At 44.9% G+C, this 21,732-nt stretch overlaps 1 protein-coding gene and 2 long non-coding RNA genes across 5 annotated transcripts in view; 2 read left to right on the top strand and 1 right to left on the bottom strand.

Moving 5' to 3' along the window:
• The window catches only part of TENM2 (teneurin transmembrane protein 2), a 1,355,200-nt gene that overhangs the window by 45,958 nt on the left and 1,287,510 nt on the right, over positions 1–21,732 (bottom strand). For all 3 annotated transcript variants that reach the window (XM_043913490.1, XM_043913492.1, XM_043913491.1), the window contains 6 exons: positions 20,643–20,663; positions 16,971–17,203; positions 15,615–15,769; positions 13,462–14,336; positions 5,598–5,773; positions 3,840–4,075 (listed from right to left, as the gene is read on the bottom strand). In XM_043913490.1, coding sequence (XP_043769425.1) covers positions 3,840–4,075; positions 5,598–5,773; positions 13,462–14,336; positions 15,615–15,769; positions 16,971–17,203; positions 20,643–20,663 — 1,696 coding nt within the window. The remainder of the gene's footprint in view (positions 1–3,839; positions 4,076–5,597; positions 5,774–13,461; positions 14,337–15,614; positions 15,770–16,970; positions 17,204–20,642; positions 20,664–21,732) is intronic.
• On the top strand, positions 138–3,759 carry LOC122700542. Its single transcript, XR_006342799.1, has 3 exons — positions 138–282; positions 853–1,015; positions 2,427–3,759. It is a non-coding gene; the product is annotated as an uncharacterized LOC122700542 (long non-coding RNA).
• Positions 4,148–6,164, top strand: LOC122700544. Its single transcript, XR_006342800.1, has 3 exons — positions 4,148–4,739; positions 5,097–5,290; positions 5,716–6,164. It is a non-coding gene; the product is annotated as an uncharacterized LOC122700544 (long non-coding RNA).

Below are 21,732 nucleotides of genomic sequence, written 5' to 3'. Positions count from 1 at the left end.
TGTCAACCTGATGATACCATTTGAGCTGGTGAAGTCACTGGCGGGGAGAAGCAAGGCCACACACAATGCATGCCCTTTTTAACAACTCATTTGAGTACACATCCTGTTTCTTGCAGCGGGAAGATTCCTGACAGAGGCATTTACGCATTACGCCCATTCCACGGAGGAGCCTTTTAAGGGGGCATGGTCATCATATCTTCATCACACACGGCCTGAATGCCCATCATGTGGCCCCTGTCATCAGGGATACGGAGATGGTCCTCGTGCCCACAGAGCTTATAGGTACCCTGATGAAATGTTTTCGTGAGAAGGCCAGAGGAAACAGGGAAGAGTGGTGGGTGGTGAGGGCCGGAGGCAGGAGGATGCTTTCAAAACAGATTCCTGGAGCAGTCCTTGGGAGGCAGAAGGAAAAGTCTTCTCCACTTTGAGTTTAGGCAGGGACAACTGCTTGAGATTTTTTGCCCAAGTAAAAAAGCCATAAAGCTTGTGGTGGAAGAGAATGGCCATGATCCATCCAGGCACCATTTTACACCTCAACCTCTAGGTAAGGGCTGCTGGTGCATCCCTCCCCTGAGAGGTGCCCTTGGCTGGAATGCTGGAAGAAGGGGGTACCGAGGTGGGTTAGACATTCACTGGGGACCATTCTGGGGGTTCTGGTGAACTCCAGGGATGCTCAGAGTCTTTGGCCCTCACTGCTCAACTGGCTAGACGCTCAGGAGTGTGCCAGCCCCTGGGAAAGGTCAGGCTGTTTGCGTCAATGCAAATAGATCCATGGGGGTGGGGAGCAATGATGGAATGGTGCTGGTTCAGTGGTAGCACCTGAAAGTTCATTCAGTTTCTTTCCCCTCCAAGAGGCAGGGCTGGGGCTGCTGAAATTGCACATCTCTGTCTCGGGGTTCAGTCCCAGCCTGTCTCCTGCAACAGAGCCTGGCAGGCTAGTCCTTGAAGGCACTAGCTTCAAGGGAGGACTCCTTGGCTTCCTAGTCTACCTGATCACGGAAAAGGCCCCTTAAAGGTGAGCATGATATAGCTACCCTGCTAGTTGCCAAATCCCATTAATTGTGTGTGCTAAGTAGCACTCAGGTCTCCCTCTGTCTTCTCTGCTAGTGATTTCATTTCTTGTTTGGATTACCCCCTCCTCCTATCCTGTCCCCAGGGAAGTCTGAGAGGTCTTTCTAACATGACAAAACCCAAGACATCACTCTGCCAACCAAACCCCAGAGCAGCACCCCCACCCTATCAAAATATGCCCTTCATTCCCTTCCCATCCTAACCCTGACCAACTCACTCTGTCTCACAGTATAACACAGCCCTTTCTCTCCAGCCACACTGAGTTAGTTTTCTGAAATGCCATTCCTTTTTTTGGCGGGGAGGGGAACTGCTTTGCCTTTTCATAGGCGACACTTTGATCACCCCTTGCTGATATCTTTGCCTGGCTAATTCCTCCTGCTCTATAGAACTGATTCCAACTCTTCTGTGAAGCATCTCTCAGCCCTGAGCTGGAGGGCAGGGACCCTGCTACGTGGTCACCAAATCTCCTTTGATTTTCTTCTTAGGCTCGCAGAAAGACACCATTTCCTAGGCTTCCTTGCAGTTAAGTTAAAGTCACCCCACTGTGTTCTCACCAGGGGGAATGGCAGTGATGCCTGCCACATCTAGCCGTGTTCATTAAGCCCCCGATTTCAGGGCTTATCTGTGCCCATTTGTTATCCGACCACAGCACATCCTCCCCTGACTGATACAGTGACGTGCCCCTTTCCCTTGACATCCTGGCCTTGTTGACAGCTCACAACATCACGTGACTCGCACGTACCACTCCATCTTCCTCCTCTACCTTCTCCCAACGGCTCCCCAGCAATTTCCAGGAGTTGCTTTTATTTCATTCACTAAACAATTTATGAATTGAATTAAAATAAATGAGATGCAAATAAATTCCAGGCTTTCTCCCTCATTTTCAAATTACATTTTCAGTCCACTCAACCTGTTATAATCTCATAGTGATTTTCATTTAAGAGAGCTAAATGGATATGTGATTATTGTTACAGGAACTAACACCAGACAATTAAATGTTGAGGTGTTGATAGATAAAGCTGTGTTTCGATTTGCATAAACATGATGCCAGCAAATCTAACCCTGGCAGAAATTCAGTTATAAGACTTGCGTGCCTAACTTCTGCTAATTACCACGAGTACCATTATTACGACTTTTAATATTCAGACTTGGGATTATGGCCATTTTATTTGAGGGCTGCATTTATCTTTATTTCAAAAACTCAGTCAAAATGCATCACTGACTTATCAGAGAAAAGGCACGATTACTATTCCTAATCAACTTCTACGGTGCAGTGTATCAAAAATCAATTATACAGCCCTGAAATCCAGTCATTAAGGATTTAGTTACTAATCTCATTTCATTTTTGTCTTTAGGAAGATACTGCAGCTTGCAACTCTACAGATACCAGCAGAGGAAGAAAAACATGGGCAACTGCTGATAACCTAATGTGGAGAATTAAACTCCAACTAAGCAAAGGTAGAATCTTAACATGGAGTGGCCTGGTTCTGCAGGGAGTCACCTGGGCTGACTTGATTTCAAGCCAATAACACAGCAGAAGTTATGACCCAGGTTTTTTTGTGGGTAAGCCTTCTGAGCTCAGGAATTCCAAAGCATTTGTTAAACCCTGCAGTATCGCATTGTGTACCATCTTCCTGGTGAGCATCTCAATCTACAATGATTTTTTAATCTGTTAGTTGGCTTACTATCTGCTGCCTTGCCTGCTGACTGTAAGCTGTAAGAGGGTAGGGATCTTGTGTGGTATGCCATATAGCTCCAGTGTGTACCACAGAGCCTGGCTCCTCATTAGGTGTTCAATAAATAGGTGCTGAATTTGACAAAGACTGAGATCTCAAAGATGTTCCCAGTGAGCATGAAGGTAAGAACCCGTCCCTCTTAACGCCATGTAAGTGACCAGAGTAGGACCCAGGCTATCTGGATGACTGTTGATAGAATCAGGAGTTGTGAAGCCTATTGGCTAAGAATCCTAGCATGTGAGACAGAAAGAGAGAACTGGGGCTGAGTCCTGGCCTTGGCATTTTCAAGCCACTGTACTCTCGAATTGGTTACTTAGCTTCCCAGAGCCCATGTTTTCTCATCTGAAAAATGGAAGTAATACCTACCCCCATTGGAAAGTAAGATAATGCAAGCAAAGCATGTAATGTCATGTTTGCATCATAAAAGTCCTCCATGAATGTTATATATTGGTTTTAAAAGCTGTAACTTGTGGTGAGTTACCTACTCTGCGGAAGCTAGAGTCAGTTAAAACTTCTTGCTGCAGCTTGCTTGTTACTTCCTCTTAGGAAGTCTTCCCTGATGCCTGCAGGGTGGATGAGAGCTCCTCCTCTGTGATCCCACCAAGCCCTGCATGCTCCTCCAGCTTCTCACTCAACCCATGGGATTATCCTGAGTTCATCTGTTCTACCAGACTGTCAACTCCTTGAGCCTAGAGAGTGTGTGATAAAACTTATTTAGCGAAGCACACAGTAGGGCATAGGCAGCAGCTCACTTGTTAAGTTGGGCAAATGGTGAAAGTTGACAGAGAAAATGGCAAGTGTGGGAGGAACACCAAAGGGAATCTCTACTTTCAGCTGAAGGTAAATCCCCACCTTTTCCAGCCTAGAAAATGCAGAACATTTTCCCTGAGACCTGAGTCCCTGAGGGAGGTGACTCATGTGTCTCTTCCAGTGAAGAAGGGAGCCATGGAGGCTTGGGAGAGGGCCTCAGTGCCTGGGGAAAGGGGGTATCCCCTGCCACTTTGCAGGGACGAGTTGCGTGGGACGACTTACCCGGAGCTTCCTGCCAAAGATGGTGACTTTGCCTTTAATCTGTTCCTTTCTTAGGCGCCACTCAATGGAGTTGAGGCCGTTCTCCATGGGCAGGGAGATATTGCAGCGCCCAATGGTGGGGGTGATGGTGCCCGCGAGCACGTGGGGCTCACTGTGGAAGCTCACGCCCATCCCATTGGCGTACATCACCCGCAGGGTCCCATTGTTGCAGAGCTGGTAGCTGTTCCGCACTTGATCTGGAGAAATGGAGGTGGGGGCAGGGAGAGGGAAATAAATTATCCACGCTGCTAGTCATGAGAGAACAGAACCCCTATTTTTGTAGGTTTCCATGGTACTTTGCAGCTGTCAGTCTAAGGCTGCCTTCAATTAGCACACATGCAATGTTAAGGTGAGTAGCAGAGATGCTACTGATCCGTGGAAAGAAAAACATTATTAATATGTGGCATTCTAGAAATAATTATGCTGTGATATTTTTCTTCTACTCACTGAAGACTATTAATAGTACATTTAAAGACGTATCATGCCTACACAATTTGTGTCAATCAAATCCCTGATCTTTAACATATATATTTTAGCTGAAATGGAAAAAAATAAATGAAAACAGACTTAATTTTGTTTCCTTTCCCCTACCATCTAACCTGAGGCTGATGGTTTACCATGGGTCAGACCCACTGCAAACCAAGTCTAGGATTCTTCAAGAAGCAGCAGCCTTCCTGCCCCTCATCTCTTTGCTGCTGACTCTACCATGATGCCACCTCCACACCAGACAAATCTGAGGAGCCTCAAATAGCAAGAGTGAGACTGAGCCAGTGGGTGCTGATAACGTGCGTTTATCTGCCCAAATGGAATCTACACTCGTCCATGAGACTTCTGACCTTTTCCCTTATCGAAAAGTTCCAGGTAGGAAATGTGAGTCTGAGATGCTTCTTATGGCTGTGTTACTTCCTAATTATTTGGGCAGAGGAGTCCAGCTGGGCTGGCCTCCGAGATGCTAATTTTTGGGGGTAGCAAGCAAGTGGGGACCTGTCACTCCTGCGACTGCAGCCATCATGCAGAAAGACAAAAATCTACATCATTAATCATCTGGCAGAGTAGAAATAGAGTCATGGAAACAGGCTCTGTCATGGGATAATAGTCCAGAAATGTCACCATTTATCTGCCGCGAGGACACTTTTATCCTCTGACAATGGGCTAGCCCACCGACATTCTATCTTAATTAAAAGAAAAATTAATCTTCACAATTCCTTTTCTTGCCAGCCTCTGTGCTTGTCCTGGAGTGTACGTCATGTTGAACAGCAAGAGTAACTACGAGCTGGTCAGAGACCTTTACGGTCTGGTCAAGAGACTGCTAAAAGGGCTCTGTGGCTTGAGGACAACGGCCTCATCACACAAATGCTTGGTAGAGAGAATGAGACTAAAGCCACCTTTGAGGAGGCAGCTGTGTTTGTTGGGTGAGTAGGGAGTTCTGGTGACAGAGAAGTGGGAATGGAAAGGGACATTTTCAGGTCAATATGTAGACATTCCCAAATATCCCAAACTAAAATGTTAGGTTGGTATTATAGAGGACATTCTCCTGCATCTGACTGAGTCCTTTTCTATAAGGTGGATGTCTTATAGAGTTAGTTTGCTATGGGCTAAAACTGCAAGCTGAGGGGTGCTAGGAAGTCCTCCCAGGCTTGGTAACTCACACCTGCCTCTGGCCTTGGCTGTGTCTGAGGGTGAGTGTGTGGGCAGGATGGTGATGAGGGAGGGACTTACCTTGTACCACTGTGTAGGAGGCCTCCACCGAAGACAGGTTGGTAATGACGGTGACATCGTCATCACGGTTGGAGTTCTCAATGTCAATAGTGATGGACTTCTCCATCTCCCGGTGTAGGCTGGTCACCACCCCCGTGGGGCGTGTCACGTTGGTGAGGCGGCCCTCGTGGTCATAGCTGGAGAAGAGAGACACTGATGAGCAGCAGTTCCTGGGGCCGAAGACTTCCTCAAAACTCAGAACCCCACCAGGGATAGACTCATGGGGCTAGAAAAGGAGAGAGGGGGAAGGTGGGGTGGCCAGGTGGCGCAGCATGCCCCCCTGCCCTGGGAAATGCTGATGCTTTCTACTACCCACCCATTTATCTAACAACATACTCAGTGAAAGCATTTCACCTCAGGCAAGGGGTACTTAATTACGCTTTCCCAAGTCAGTGAGAAGAGCTACCTGATGCTCTTTAATTTGGGTTCTACAAAGTAAAGGACTAACTAATAATGAACAAGAAAATCTGAATAGGAGACTGACTCATGAATCAAAACCCTCCCACCAAACAGAAGTCCACGATCACTTGGCTGGCTTCCTGGCGAGTTCTACTGAATATGCAAACAAGAATTAATACCAGTCCTTTTCAAACTCTTCCAAAGTATAAATGGGAGGGAACACCCCAAAGTCATTTTATAAGGCCAGCATTACCCTGATACCAAAGCCATACATGGACACTGCCAGAAAAGAAAATTACAATTCAGTGTCTCTAAACATAAATGCAAGCATCCTCAACAAAATATTAGCAAATAGTTATTCTAGGGAATGCAAAGATGGTTCACATCAGTAAATCATTCGATGTGAAATACCATACTATCATCTCAATAGATGCAGAAAAACACTGTCAAAATTTACAAGAAAACCCTCAATGAAGTGGTTATAGAGGGAACAGCAGACAGAGTGGTAAAAAGCTGACCATTTTTACTTTGAGATCAGGAACAAGTCAAAGAATCCCACTTTATTCAACATAATATTGGAAGTCTTAGCCAGAGCAATTAGGCAAGGAAAAAAGGTATTATTTGTAAATAACATATTCTATATATATATATATACATATATATATATAAAACCCTAAAAACTTTACCCCAAAAAACTGTCAGAAATAATAAGTTCAGTACAGTTGAAAGATACAAATATGTAAAATCTATTGTGCTTCTATAAACTAATAACTACCAGAAAGAAAATTTTAAAAACCATTTATAGTTATATCAAAGAAGAAAAAAATACCTAGGAATACATTTAACCAAGGAGGTAAAAGACCTGTACATTGAAAGTTATGACTCTAATGTAAGAAATCAAAGAATACACAAATAAATGAAAAGACAGTATATGCTTATAGATTGGAATAATTAATATCGATAAATTATCCATGCTGTCCAAAGCAAGTTACTGTCTCAATGCAATCTCTGTCAAAATTCTAACAGTATTCTTCACAGAAATAGAACAAATACCCTAAACTTTGTACAGAACCAAGAACCCCAAATAGGCAAAGTAATCTTGAGAAATCATTAGGGAACTGCAAATCAAAACCCACACATACATGGTCAGTTTATAATAGAGGAACTGAGACTATACAATGGGGGAAGAATAGTCTCTTCAACGAGTGGTGTTGGGAAAACTGGACAGTCACATGAGAAAGAAGGAAACACTGTCTTATACCACTCACGAAATTGACTCAAACGGATTAAAAACCTGAATATAAGCTCTGAAACCACAAATCCTAGAAGTAAATATAGGCAGCACGCTCCATGACATGAGTGTTGTGTTTTTTTCTTCTTTGCACTTGACACAAAAGCAAAGGTAATAAAAGCATAAACCAACAAGTGGGATTACTTTAAAAGGCTTTTGCACAGCAAAGCAAACCATCCACAAAATAAGGCAATGTACTTCATGAGAGAGAATATTTGCAAATCTGACCAGAGAAAATATCCAAATATATAAAGAATTTATACAACTCAATAGCCAAAAACATGAACGATCTGACTAAAAAATGAGAGGACATACAGATGGCCATCGGGTACCTGAAAAGATGTTCAGCATCGTTAATCATTAGGGAATTGCAAATCAAAACCATACTGAAATATTACCTCGCAATAGTTAGAATGGCTCTTAAACAAAACCAACCATGCTGGTGATGATCCGGAGGAAAGGGAACCTCCTACACGGTTGTTGAGAATGTAAACTGGTGCAATCACTATAGAACGGTATGGGGATTTTTCACAGAATTATCATGTGATCCAGCAGTTCCACTTCTGGGTGGAATCTGAGGAAAACAAACATGCTAATTTGAAAATATTTATGCACTCACATGTTCACTGCAGCATTATTTACAACAGTCAAGATATGGATTAAGAGGTCCATCACCAAGATGAATCAATAAAAAAGCTATGGTATAAACACAATATTATTCAGCCATAAAAAGAATGAAATCGTGCCATTTTTGACAACATGTGTGGACTTTGAGGGCATGATGCTAAGTGAAATAAGTCAGAGAGACAAATATCCTATGATCTCAGCTATATGTAGGTCTCAAAAACAAAAACAAAACCCCACAAAAAACCAAGCCTATAGACACAGAGAACTGATTGGTGGTCGCTAGAAGTGAGGGGTAGAGGAAGGCGGTCAAAAGGTACATAATTTCCAGTCTCCCAAAGCAATAGAAATAAAAAATAAACAAATGGGACCTAATTACACTCACAAGTTTTTGCACAGCAAAGGGAACCATAAACAAAACAATGACCTACAGACTGGGAGAAACATTTGCAAACAATGTGACCAACAAGGGCTTAATTACCAAAATATACAAACAGCTCACACAACTCAGTAACAGAAAAGCAAACAACTCAATCAAAAAAATGGGCAGAAGACCTAAACAGACATCTCTTCAAAGAAGACATACAGATGGGCAAGAGGCACATAAACAGATGCTCAACATTGCTGATTACTAGAAACATACAAATCAAAAACTACAATGGTCGTTTGGGTCAGAAGAGCCACCATCAAAAAGTCAACAAATAACAAACAGTGGGGAGGATGCGGAGAAAAGGGAACGCTCCTGCTCTGTTGTGTGAATATGAATTGGTGCACCCACTATGGAAAACAGTATGGAAGTTCCTCAAAAAACTAAAAGGAGAGTCACTATATGATCTAGCAATCCCACTCCTGGGTGTATACCTCGACAGCACTATACATGCACTCCTGTGTTCATAGCAGCGCTGTTTACAACAACCAAGACATGGAAACAACCTAAACAGCCATCAACAGAAGAATGATAAAGATGCGGTATACAGTTACAATGGAATACGACTCATCCAGAAAAAGAAGGAACTAATGCCATTTGCAACAACATCAGCGGACCTAGAGATTATCATACTAAGTGCAGTAAGCCAGGAAGAGAGCGACAAATACCATATACTATCACTCATATGTGAAATCTAAAATATGACATAAATGGACTTATCCATGAAACAGAATCAGACTTACAGACACAGAGAATACACTTGTGGTTCCCAAGAGAAAGGTGGGGTTGGGGAGGGATGGATTGGGAGTTTGGGATTAGCACATGCAAACTGTTATGGATAAATTACAAGGTCCTATAGTACAGCACAGGGAACTATATTCAATATCCTATAATAAACCATAATGGAAAAGAATATGAAAAAGAATTAACTCAATCACTTAGATATACAGCAGAAATGAATGAAACATTGTAAATCAACTATGTGGGCATGCATGCTAACATGCTTTAGTTGTGTCTGACTCTGTGAGACCCCATGGACTGTAGCCCATCAGGCTGCTCTGTCCACGGGATTCTCTAGCCAAGAATACTGGAGTGGGTTGCCATTTCCTTCTCCAGTAAATCAACTATACTTCAATAAAATAAAAGGTACAGATTGTCAGTTATAAAGTAAGTCATGGGGATGTAATATACAGCATGGTAACTGTAATTAATAATACCGTATTACATATTTGAAAGTTGCTATTGCTAAGAGAGTAGAACCTGAAAGTTCTCATCATAAGAGTTCTTTGTAACTATATGGTGACATATGTTAATTAGACTTATTGTGGTCATTTTACAACATATACAGAATCATTATGTTGTATCCCTGAAACTAATATAATGTTACAGGTTAATTTTACCTCAATAAATAAGAAAATAAAAAACAGTTCTAAGTGTTTTGATGTGGGGTGCTTACTGGAGAACTCAGTATTTCAACTCTTGCTGCCAAGTAGGGACAATGTGAGCAGTGTATTCCATGAGCCCCAGGCAACGATTTAATTCCAATCCACTATGTAACCTGGACACCTACAGTGTGTAGATTGCTGTGCTTTGCTGTGAGAGAAACAGTAGGAACTGGAGATTTTACTTTCTGGGAAAAGAGGATTAGGGCTGAGACCAGAATCTCAGCAACCACTGGGAGAAAAGCAGGTTTTCTTTAACTTGGAAAGAAGATTCAGCTTCTGATACCCCTGGAGTAAATGTCTAAGATTCAGGTCTCTGCAAAGAAGCCTGCAGACACTGGCAAGGAGCTGTGAGTTCCAGTAATGGGACCTCATGGCCACCTAGCGGAACCAGCTCTGCCTTCCTTGTCTCAGGTGGGGCTGGAGGCTGCTTTTGACTCCTTCATTCAGCACCTCCTCACCGAGTTCCTCGTAGGTGCCAGGCACTGTTCAAGGATCTGGGGACCCAGCTAGTCCCCAGATTTCATCCATTTCAAAATGGATGAAAATCCTTGCTCTCGTGATGTGTGAAAACTAGATGGGGAGGGTCAAAATAAAGCTCACAAGACAGAGTATGTCATATGGTGACAAGGGTAAGGATTAAAATAAAGGAGGAGAGACAGAGAGCACGTGTAGAGGTGGTTGTCCTTTTCAGTAGTCCTGCGCCTTTTAGAGATAACAGACTGCTCCCGCCCATTCTGAGAACTCAGACAACACAACAGAATGTCCGGATGGCATTCCTGTGTTGGCTTCATCCCTGCCCAGCTCTCCATGGGGCACTTCCCAACACAAAGGGGAGCGGGGAGAAAGGCAACCCCTTAAAGGGGCCCACTCCAGGCTCCTCGAGCGGCAATGCTGGCTGATTCTGGAAAATAACTCTTGAACCCTGCTCCCTGGAATGTAACTTCCCTCCCTCCCTCAGATCTGATATTCAATCCTTCCTCTGTTGCTTTGTTGGGAGGAGTTGATCAGGACTGGAATAGCCCTTTATATTACTTTATTTTAGCTTATATTTAGTAATGCTAGAAGTATTTTAAATTAAATACTATATTAAAGTGCTAAAGTACTTTATATTATCTATAAATGTATTTTATATACTACAGAAATATATTAAAAAATTTTATAAATACTAGGGGCTTCCCTGGTGGCTCAGAGTTTAAAGTGTCTGCCTGCAATGTGGGAGACCCAGGTTTGATCCCTGGGTTGGGAAGATCCCTGGAGAAGGAAATGGCAAACCCACTCCAGTATTCTTGCCTGGAGAATCCCATGAACGGAGGAGCCTGGTAGGCTACAGTCCGTGGGGTCACAGAGTCGGACACGACTGAGCGACTTCATGCACTCACTCATATATAGGCTAAGTTGCTTCAGTCATGGCTGACTTTTTGTGACCCCAAGGACTGCAGCCCGCCAGGCTCCTTTGTCCATGGGATTTCCCAGGCAAGAATACTGGAGTGGGTTCCCATTTCTTCCTCCAGTGGATCTTCCTGACCCATGGATCCAACCTGTGTCTCTTACATCTCTTGCACTGGCAGGCGCGTTCTTTACTGCTAGCACCACCTGGGAAGCCTATACATTGTGCTTTATATTAGTTTCTCCCTTCTGGAGGCCATGTCCTCTGGGCCCCAGGTTTGGCAAGGCAGGCTCTGCCCTGGCAGGAGTACAGGGGGTGAGGAGGCAGCAGGATGAATTCAAAGTGGAGTATTGGTCCAGTGGCTAAGATGCCATGTTTCCAATTCAGGGGGCCAGGGTTAGACCCCCAGTCAGGAAACTAGATCCCACGTGCCACAACTAAGAGATTCTGCGTGCTGCAACTAAGACCCAGAGTAGCCAAATAAATAAATATTTTTAAAAGTTTTCAAAGTGGACTATTATGTAAAGATCAGATGGGAAAACTACATGTTTTAATTCTGCCTCTCTAAACTGAATCCAGGTGTCTGTGGGGTTTTGTTCGTGAGTTTGTTGACTCTTTTCTCTAAAGTTTTCACTAAGGTGACAGTCTCAATAGGAAGTTGAATTTGCATCTGACTTTTAAACAACCAATTTGCTGACCATGTGTTAAAAAAAAAAAAAAACCCACAAAACAGAAGTTGCCATCTTTTTAGGAGGCTAAGAAAACCATATGCATTGAACTCCTACAATGGAGAATGTATGATCTTTTACCAACTTTATGGAAGAAAAGCAACTGTTCACATCAAGAGAGAAAAAAATTATGCTTCCATGTAACTTCTGAACAATCATGACAGGGGAAAAAAACCATGACCATGTGTTTTCATTCAGTTCGGTGCCCCTTCTGGAAACTACTCTTCCACTTTAGAGTTCCTGTCTCAGGATGCACCTCAGCCTGAACTCTGTCACTCCAGCCTCTTAGACCTGGCCCACTTCAGACTGGCCTCCTGAGAGTGACACCGCTTCTCTCTGAAATGTGTTGGGTCTTCAGGTGCAAGCGAAAAGAGAAGTTGAGAATCTAGGAGGATTTGGGTTATGGTGCAGCTTTCGCTTAACTTGGTGTGAGAGCCAAAGATGGCACTCAGGTGGCACCTTCAGGGACAGAGTCACCTGGTAAAGTGTGATCCAGTCCCAGTGCCCTGAAGGAGGTCAGGCTGCTTCAGAGAAAGACAGCTTTGCCCAAAGGAAGACGGCAATGCAACCTATTTCCAGCAGATGGCAGAAGCTTCCTTTACATTCTCTCAAAGCCTTTGGAATGCAAACAGGAAGTGAACATGCCTGAATTTAAGACTGATCATCAACGAAGTCTGTTCTCTCTCCTGTCCTTCTTTCCTTCCGTGACTACACCCGGCCAACTTACTAAATTCTCAGCTAGCAGCAACACATAGACAGAAAGCAACGACTCCAAATTACATAGTGGTTAACCAGATCCTTCACCATCAAGGACAGCCAGATCCTTACCAATGCCGTCCTTGTCTCAGCCAGCCAAGGAGCAACCTTAGCAATCATACCTTAGCAACCTCCTCCCACTGGCATCCCACTGGTTAATACCTGTAGCAGCAGGCTGGTGACCAAGAACTGCCTGCAGGAGCGAGGGAAAACAGCTTTTTGGTAAAACAAACAGCAGGGCTATCAAGTATGAGATAATTGTTAGGGGAAATATGACCAGCTCTCACATCTTTTAATATACCTAGCACTTTATCTGTATTGATCTGCTTCTGCTAAAGAGGAAACTCAGAGTTTATCTACCTGTCTGTGCAATCAAGTGTGTTGCTGGACCTATCAGCAAATTACAGGAGCCCCACCAGGACCTTGCCTTTTAGTTTCTAATTTCCGCACCCATGGCAAACATGAATAATCAGCAGAGTTAATCAACACTTGATCTCTCAGGCGCTGTGCGTGTCCAATATCCTGAAACTGGAACGGCAAGCAGACAACGGGAATTCCCAACTCTTGCAGGGAGGATGTTCGATATCAGACACACAATAATGCAAATCATTTACGAGTCAGGGAGAGGGGACAGGACTATCCCGAGGCGTTAAAGTCAGGAAGACAACACGACTAAATGATTCTAAAAGCCACACCAACAGCCGATCCTGACGCCAGTGAGGGTAGCAGGGTAACTGCTCTGAGGAACTACTTTAAAAATCGACTTACTCATAGAAAGTTGTCCATCCTGTTTCATCACTCTTGGTGGCTAGGAGGCCAGTGTTCCCGTCATAGGTCATGAGGCCGAGCTCCAAGTTCTGCGTGGACACGACTTTGAGACCTCCGTTGGTACCCACTGTGAGGGTGATGATCTGGTTGTCGGGCATGAGCAGGTGGCGGGGCGTGCCGCTGCTGTCCCGACGGATCTTCAGGGAATTTCCGTTGTTGTCAATCAGCTCAGTGACAGCGTTGTCAGCACTGTACGTGAAGTTGTACAAATACTCCCCCGTCACCAGGCTCACGGTGTACTGGTGGATGCCCTCGGCGTTGAAGACGTACAACTCCTGTTCCCCGGGGGAGGCAGCCTCATACTGGTTAAAAGCATTCAGAACGGGCTTGTTCTTGCTGACCGCCCTGATCCGAATATTCCCAAGGTCGGCGATGTAGATGGTACCGTCAGGAGCTACAGCTAAGGATGATGGGGAATTCAAGATGGCGTCAGTCGCGTAGGCATCGTCTCCTGAGTAGCAGTTGCAATTGACATCGTTTTTGCAGTCACAGTCAGAGGCTGCGCCTGCTAACAGGCAGATCTCCCCATTGGTTGTTACCTGGCGTAGACGGTTAATCTTCTTCTCGTCCGTCTCGGTGATGTAGAGGACCCCAGTGTGAGAGATGGCAATGGCGCTGGCTGACTCCAGGGCAGAGTGAATGGCTAGTTTGCTGAGCGAGTAGTCAATGCCAGGAACCTGGCAGTGCATGGGGCGTCCCGCAATGATGCTGACTTGATGGTTCTCGGTGATGCGAAGGATGACGTTGTTCTCCAGAACATACAGGGAGTTGTCCATGGGGTTGACAGCAAGGTCTGTTGGCCACTCCAGGCGAACCTATGGATGATACAGCACCAAATTCAAGGACCGCCTCTAACATGCTCAATGTTTACCTGCCCAGGGCACTTCTATTGATTTTATGCAACTGGGGGAAAAATACTTTTTTTTTCCTAACACAGTGTAGAAGAGCCCATCATGGAACCACTCGCTCACTGTCCATGCTGGGCATGATGGAGAACAAGAGACTGTGGGACAGACATCTGTGGCATCACCTGCTGGGGCTAGAGTAGTCACCAGCTCTACCCACAATGCTCTTTGCAGCCCCAGGTGATTGGGCCAGGGTTGGATTCACCACACATAGTTGGACAGGTAGTTCATAGCTCAAGGGCTAGTGTAATGTAGTCCATGCTCTGCTCACCAAGCCATGGGACTGAGGAGGCTATGTTCACTTAGAGGAGGCACCTTGATCTAATTCGCAACAAGGAACCATGCAGTTTAGAAGGGGTCCCTGCCCCAAGGGCAGCCAATGCACAGGCTGGCCAGTGAACTACAACCTGAGTGTTTGCTTGAAAAAGTAAACTGGATAAACACTTCCCTTCTCTGCAGAATCTGAAATGAAAACCTTAGGAATCAGTTGTCAGTTGAGGAATTTGAGCTGAAAGTAATGAGCTTGACTGAGGGTGGAAAAGGCCCTTTTGGAAGACTAAGCACAGACTCAGGTAGAGTCTTATATTCAAGTCCCATTTCTGTAAATCAACTATACTTCAATAAAAATTTTTTTTTAAGTATACAGTCCTTTTTCTCCTGTTGTACATTTGAGTGAGCCTCTGTTCTCTGCTAATGTAAGAGCCCAGACTAAAGATTATCACTTGGGGGAATGTCACAGAAGGAATCTGCTCAGTTACAACTTCACAAAGTAAAGGTTTATATAGTGAGGATGCAATTGCTTCAGATTAACAGGGAAGTTCTGATTGACACGTAGTACTGTATGGTATGTTCTCAAACCCACAATAATGATGGAGAAGAGAGGTAATTACACAGTAACACCTACCCTATAATCTGCCACGGCTGGAGCATGTCACCAGCTCCACGCTTCTGAGCAGAATTCCCCTCTCTCTTTCTCGTATTTCTCTTTCATGTCTGTCTCACATGTCCCATTCCATCTTGCTGTCCAGTTCATTTCAAACCTTCTGCAGACAAACCTGGGATCTGTATCTCCTCCTCCCACTCCACTTCCAACCCAAAGAGAACCCAGGTGAGAAGTTCAGGCTCAGAATCAGGTGTGGCACACGTGATGAGAAATGAGAGGAGAGAGAGAGAGAGAGAGATTCCCACCTGGGCCACATCCATGCTGGAGTCACAGCTCAGGGGCCGGACAGCGGTGAGGTCATTGGAGCCCAGCAAGGTAGAGATGATTCCATTCTGGTCGACCTTGCGAATCATGGTGGCGTCAACAAAGTACATGAGCCCATTCTTGTCAACTGCAATACCTGAGTGGGGCAAACAGCAGGAGTGTGTCTCTTAGCAAGGGACAGGGCTGCTGGGGTGGTGGTGTTAGTGGGGATGCCCTACTAGGCATTATCTTCTTGGATGAGGGACCTGACTGGACAGCACACTCAAGAGTCATTTAAGGTGACACCCTTTCTCACAGGCACTGTGCTGAGATCTGGCTAATTCCTGGGGTGTGGGCTATTCACCACACAAGTGAAGAAAGAACCTTGGGCTGCAAATGGACCAAGGCTGCGAATGAATGAATGGGGAGATCATTTTGCATCTGCTCTTTTTTAGAAAAGAGCTATTTCCCAAGTTCACTGCTTGAAAAATTATTGGTAGTAAATTACTGGAATACCCTTCACAACTGATTGCCACACTAAGGTTGAGAAACAGTGACTCTTGCAGTCACAAACTCCTAATTCAAAATATATCCTCCAGGAAGTATTCCCAGTCAAGCCGTGACTCCACTCAGCACATTGCTATTCCGGGGGAGTGCTGGTTCTAGCACTCCCTTGGTAAGAGGCAGACAGCCGCGTTATTTCTTCTGCATTTTCACCCCAGTGCCCAAGCCCAAGGCTCCCCATCCTTAATCTACACTGCCGTGTGCTGTCAGTTTAGCTAAAAATGCTAACAAGGATTGGACCTTCCAGTGACAGTCCTTAACCTTCAGCATCTTTAGTCCTGATCCCTCAGAGCCAAGAACCCCTCCTTGCCAATCCCAGTCCCTTGGAAATTATACCGATTCTTAATTGCTACCATTATGGGGCATTTGCAAAATGTCAGGTACTGTTTGGACTTTATATGCACTGTTATCTAACAGGAACAGCTGGGAGTGGTTGGAGGCTCCCCCCACTGGGCTCTGTTCTGTCTCCAGCCCACACCAGCTGGCCCTTCGGGCTCACACAGCGAACATTTCCTTCTGACTCTCTGTGGCTGGCAGCAGTCAGCAATCTCTAGGGGCAAGTGACCCCACATTCCACTTCTAGCCTATGTGGGAGATGAAGTTTACTTCAGATAAAGAAATACTTTTTCTTAAACAATGCTCACCCACCCACCAAAGCCATTTATCGGAATTAAATTATTCTAGGACAAGCTGGGTTTGGGACTGCCCCGGCTGAGTTCACTTCCAGCATGCAGGGAGTCGGGTGTGCGGTGAGCTCTCTCTGGGGTGGGGCTTTCTTGCTGGGCAGCCTTTACCTCGAGGGCTCATCAGGGTGGCGTCCACAGCCTTGCCTCCGTCCCCGCAGCGGGCTTCGTCAAAGGGCAAGCACTGCTCGCCTGTCCCTGCCACGACTTCTGAGTTCCCAGCCAGGTCTTTGGCTCCACTCAGAGACTTGACGCGGTAGATTCGCCGACTGTTGGTGTCAGACACGTAGAGAGAGCCGGACACGGGATCCACAGCCAGGTAGTACTTGTGTGCCGGGTTGTTGCTTCAGGAGAAGAAGCACAAAGAGGAGTGAGACGACGCCATGCAGCTGGCCTCCTGGGTCAAAGAGATGACAAACAGCCCAGCAAGACTCTAACCACCTGTGGTGTCTATTGGGTTGGCCAAAAAGGTCGCTGGGTTTTTCCATAAGATGGTATGGAAACACCTGAACCAACTTTTTGGCCCAACCCAATACTTTAGTGAACTGGAAAGAATCTAATCTAGTAAGTTAGTGTTCTGACATATCATGGCTCTGAGCTATTTCTGCTTGGGCTTAAGCTCCTCACATTATCAGAGAATTCATCACTTCCCATCCTGCTAAAATACCACTGCTTCATTTAGCCAGTGTGAAAAATCCCACTCTGATCCTGCTTTTGTGTTTGTGGGCACTGGTCTTCTTTACTTCCCCTGTGGGTTTACTCTGTTCTCAAGTGGAATTGAGGAACACTTCCACGAGACAATGCCCTCTTTCTAATCTATGCTTCCTCTGTGACTCCAAGGTACTAGACCACGAAGACTGGGGCAACCTTGAGTCTTCCTAACTTTGTGATCGGCAGCTCCCTGCAGCCATCTCAAGTCCTCAGCCTCAGATCTTTTCTACTGTTCCTCAGGGTGGATACGAACGAAGTTGGTATTTTGTGTGACGACCTGTGATATCTTGCTGATATCATGTTCAGAATCTAAATAATAAAGGAAGGAGATGTAGTTTTCAAATAGTGGGTAAAGTGAGATCTGGGGGCTTCCCTGGTGGTTCAGTGGTAAAGAATCCACCTGCAATGCAGGAGATGTGGGTTCGATCCCTGGGTGGGGAAGATGCCCCAGAAAAGGGAATGGCAACCCAGTCCACTATTCTTGCTTGGGAAATCCCATGGTCAGAGGAGTTGGTGGGCTACAGTCCATAGAGTTACAAGAGCTGGACACGACTAAGCAACTAAACTACCACCAACCAATAGTGAGGTCAGAGGTGTGCCCCAGAAGCTGCCAGGACCCTAAGTCACACTGGGAGAGAAGTACCTCAGTGTGGAGGTGATGTAACAGGAGAGCATGAAGCCTCAGAGACCTGGATCTCTTTCTCTGCTGTGCGTCCAGCTCTCCTATGGGTAAGATCTGTAAACTTGGCTCAGAACTAAGACTCAGGAAACTCTAAACTCAACTCGAACTCCGCCGGGGACCTTAAGGAAGACTTTTGGCCACAGTGGGTCCTAGATTCCTTATTGGGGGTAATGAAGAAGCTGAATCAGAGTATTACTCATGTCCCTTTTGGCTCAAGCCCTACATTTTTGTCCTTCTGCAGTGTGTGTCACTGGTTGGAGGTTGCAACAGAATGGGTCCTCATGCTATTCCCACACTGGTTATTAGCATCACTGTCCCTAGGATACAAGTGGCAGATGTCTCTCTGTCTTAGGTTTTGGTGCCACAGGTCTAAATGAGCACAGGCCGTTTTTTCCCCCAGTCATTTTGCATTTGTAGTTTGGAATTATGGGAAGAGAGGAGCTGGAAAAGGTGAGGCAAAGATGAGGGCGATGAAGGTGTTGGATACATCTGTCCTGTAGACATTAGCTGGTAAATTACCAATTAAAACACCACCATTTGGGTTCTTTGCTGATTTAAGTAAGAAAATAACTAGAAGGCTATTTCTAGGAACAGTTTATGCATCGATACCATCTTAATTCCAGCTTCTCCTCAGGTGGCTGTTAAGATCCATAACTGAACCAGAAGTCAAGGGCTTTCTAAAATTCCAGCCTAGATGATGAGTCGGGGAGAGTAGGCTACCCAAATTCCTTGCCTTGCTTCATTATTCCTTTTATTATTTATTTTTGGCTATTAAGTCTTAAGAGACTGTCTATACAGGCAACGCAAATAAGAGCAGAAAGGGAAAAATTCATGCCGGTTTTTAATTAGATGCTGTACTTTGTTACTGGCCTTGGAGGAGCTGGTGCCATCCTCAGAAGAACAGGGCACTGCACGTTTGTGCTGTCTTATGAACAAGATAATTAATTCTGGACTTTCTAGGGAGCCTGATTCAAGGAGGCTTTTCAAAATTTCTGGCAGAAGAGCAGCCAGTTGAGGGTATGGGGTCAGTTCCTACTGGGAGCCCATTCTTCCCCATGGTCTCATACTCATTCCAATCGAAATGCTTACAGAGGAGCTCAGGTAGATGGGCAGCCATGCTTTCACACTGGGGCTATGGTGAAGGTCAAATGGAGTATGGAAATTCGAGGGGGTGTCCTTCCACAGTGTTGCTGCTTTTTAAAAAATTTGGACCAACGGGGTGTCTATAACTAGCCAATTTTGGCGGTGCCTGAGATGGAGGAGGCAGAGGACTCCTACACATGGCTCTTACACTGACTTTGATGATTATACAACTTAACTCTACTCTTTGCCTGTGTGTGTGCTCACTCACTAAGTCATGTCCGACTCTTTGCAACCCCATGGACTGTAGCCCGCCAGGCTCCTCTGTCCATGGGATTTCCCAGGCAAGAATACTGGACTGGGTTGCCATTTCCTGTTCTAGGGGATCTTCCCAACCCAGGGATCGAACCTGCATCTTCTGCATCTCCTGCATTGTCAGGAGGATTCTTTACCACTGAGCCACCTGGGAAGTCCCACTCTTTACTTGATTTTGACCTAACATGATGCAGATGCTTCTGCCAACATTTCATTTCAAGGAGTGAGGAGAAGAATTCCCTCGAGTATTAAAATGCACTTTTTTCCCTCCTCTTCCAAGTAAAAATAAGGTCACTTTTCTGATGTTTTAGTGCAACCCAAAGTTTTCCTAACTTTGCAACAGGAAGCTCCTCAGAGCACTAGGCATGTAGAAATGAACCGTACCAGCACGGTTTTAAGTGATAACGTCAGAGCAGCTGAGTGACAAAGGGTATTTAGACAAAAAGTACTTGGTCCACACCCTTCATACTACTTAAAAGTGATTGAATTTTATGAAAATTCCCAGTGCATCTGACTGTTGGATTCATTTTGACCAGCAGATTGGCAATTAACTTGTTTTTTTTTAAGTGACCATACATTCAGGGGAAAAAAATCATTAATGAGTTGAAAATGAGTTTTTGACCCGTTTCCAGTTCATTAAAGCTTTTGTGAACCCAGTCCAGCATTTACAAAAGCCAGAAGTTTGCCTCAACTGTTTAGCCCAATTATGGACCGCAATGAGCAGTCGGGGTAAAAGTTCGCTGAGGGTTCATTATCTCACACTTGCATCTTCCGGAAATTCTAATTACTGTCAGCTTATTTGGTTCTTTTTTGACTGCATTTCATAATTGCTAAAGCTTATCATATCCACAACACACAATTAGCACATAAAAAAGTTACTATATTTGGCACATAAAAATATACAACATTACACAAGAAAGCACAAAAACAAAATGCAAACACAAGGAAGCAAACGAACCATATCAAATTATATGGGAAAGAGTTCTTCATCTTACCTATGTTTAAACTCTTTATTTCTTTATAGAAAGAAAACAGGAGGAAAAAGAACAAACAGTTAGCAGAAGAATTGATGATAAAGCAAACATAACATTTTTGTTTCTTGTATAAAGGGTCCCCCCCCAAAGGCAGTCTTTTTCTTTTTTTTTCCCTTCTAGCTGACAGCTCCTAGTACAATTACAGAAATGAGTCCTCTACATACAAATAAGTTCCATTCCAAGAGCTTGTTTGTAAGTCTGATTTGTTAGTAAACTCCAACAAAGTTAGTCTTGGTACCCAACTAGCACAATTGGCTATATAATACTGTACTGTAATAGGTTTCTAATACTGTTCGCACAACTGATACATAAAAAGCAAACACAAAAAATGAAGAAACCATTTTTAATGTTACAGTACAGTACCTTGAAAAGTACAGTAGTTCAACAGCTGGTCTACAGGGACTGAAATTAAGTGAACAGGCAAGAAGAGTTTGGAAGAAGGGAGAAGGGAGAAGAGGTGGGAGATGGCAGAGCTGAAGGATCATTAGCAGTAGGAGATGGAGGTCAACCTACAATTTCACTTATGCCTTAGGTGACTGGACCAGGGTACAGTTTGCATCTTTGAAAGTCTGCAACTTGAAGGTTTATATGTAGGAGACCTGCTGTATTTGGGAAGCTCCTCTAGTTTTAGATTCTTCCCAGCCACTGGGAAATCTAGACAAGAATGCTTAAATTCTCTGAACAGCAGTGTGGATTTACATGACCCAGGTGAAACAGCCTAATGCAGGGATGGCACACAGGTGACCTCTCGGGTGCCAACACCTATATACTGGTACTGGCTGCTGGGAGGGTGGGAGGGGGGGATTCTGAAGCCACATCCAAGCTCATCTACAGCACAGAGTGCTGTAGTCACTTGGGACATCTGCCTTGGGTGTGGGAGGGAGCCTGGTGAACCTGTGCCTCCTACTTCCATTGGTGCATCATAGAATCAGGCAGAGAGGGACTCTGCCCCCCGGATAGAGCCCCTGCCACAGACATTAGCATTTGCCAAACACTGGTGAGACCCCGAGAGTCTCAACTATTTCCTCACCCTGCTCCATGTCCCCTCCCC

The sequence above is a fragment of the Cervus elaphus genome, chromosome 9 (genome assembly GCF_910594005.1).
Source record: "Cervus elaphus chromosome 9, mCerEla1.1, whole genome shotgun sequence".
In the NCBI taxonomy this organism is placed as follows: domain Eukaryota; kingdom Metazoa; phylum Chordata; class Mammalia; order Artiodactyla; family Cervidae; genus Cervus; species Cervus elaphus.
The sequence above is the reverse complement of the archived record's forward strand: the minus strand, read 5'-3'. Positions and strand labels throughout refer to the sequence as shown.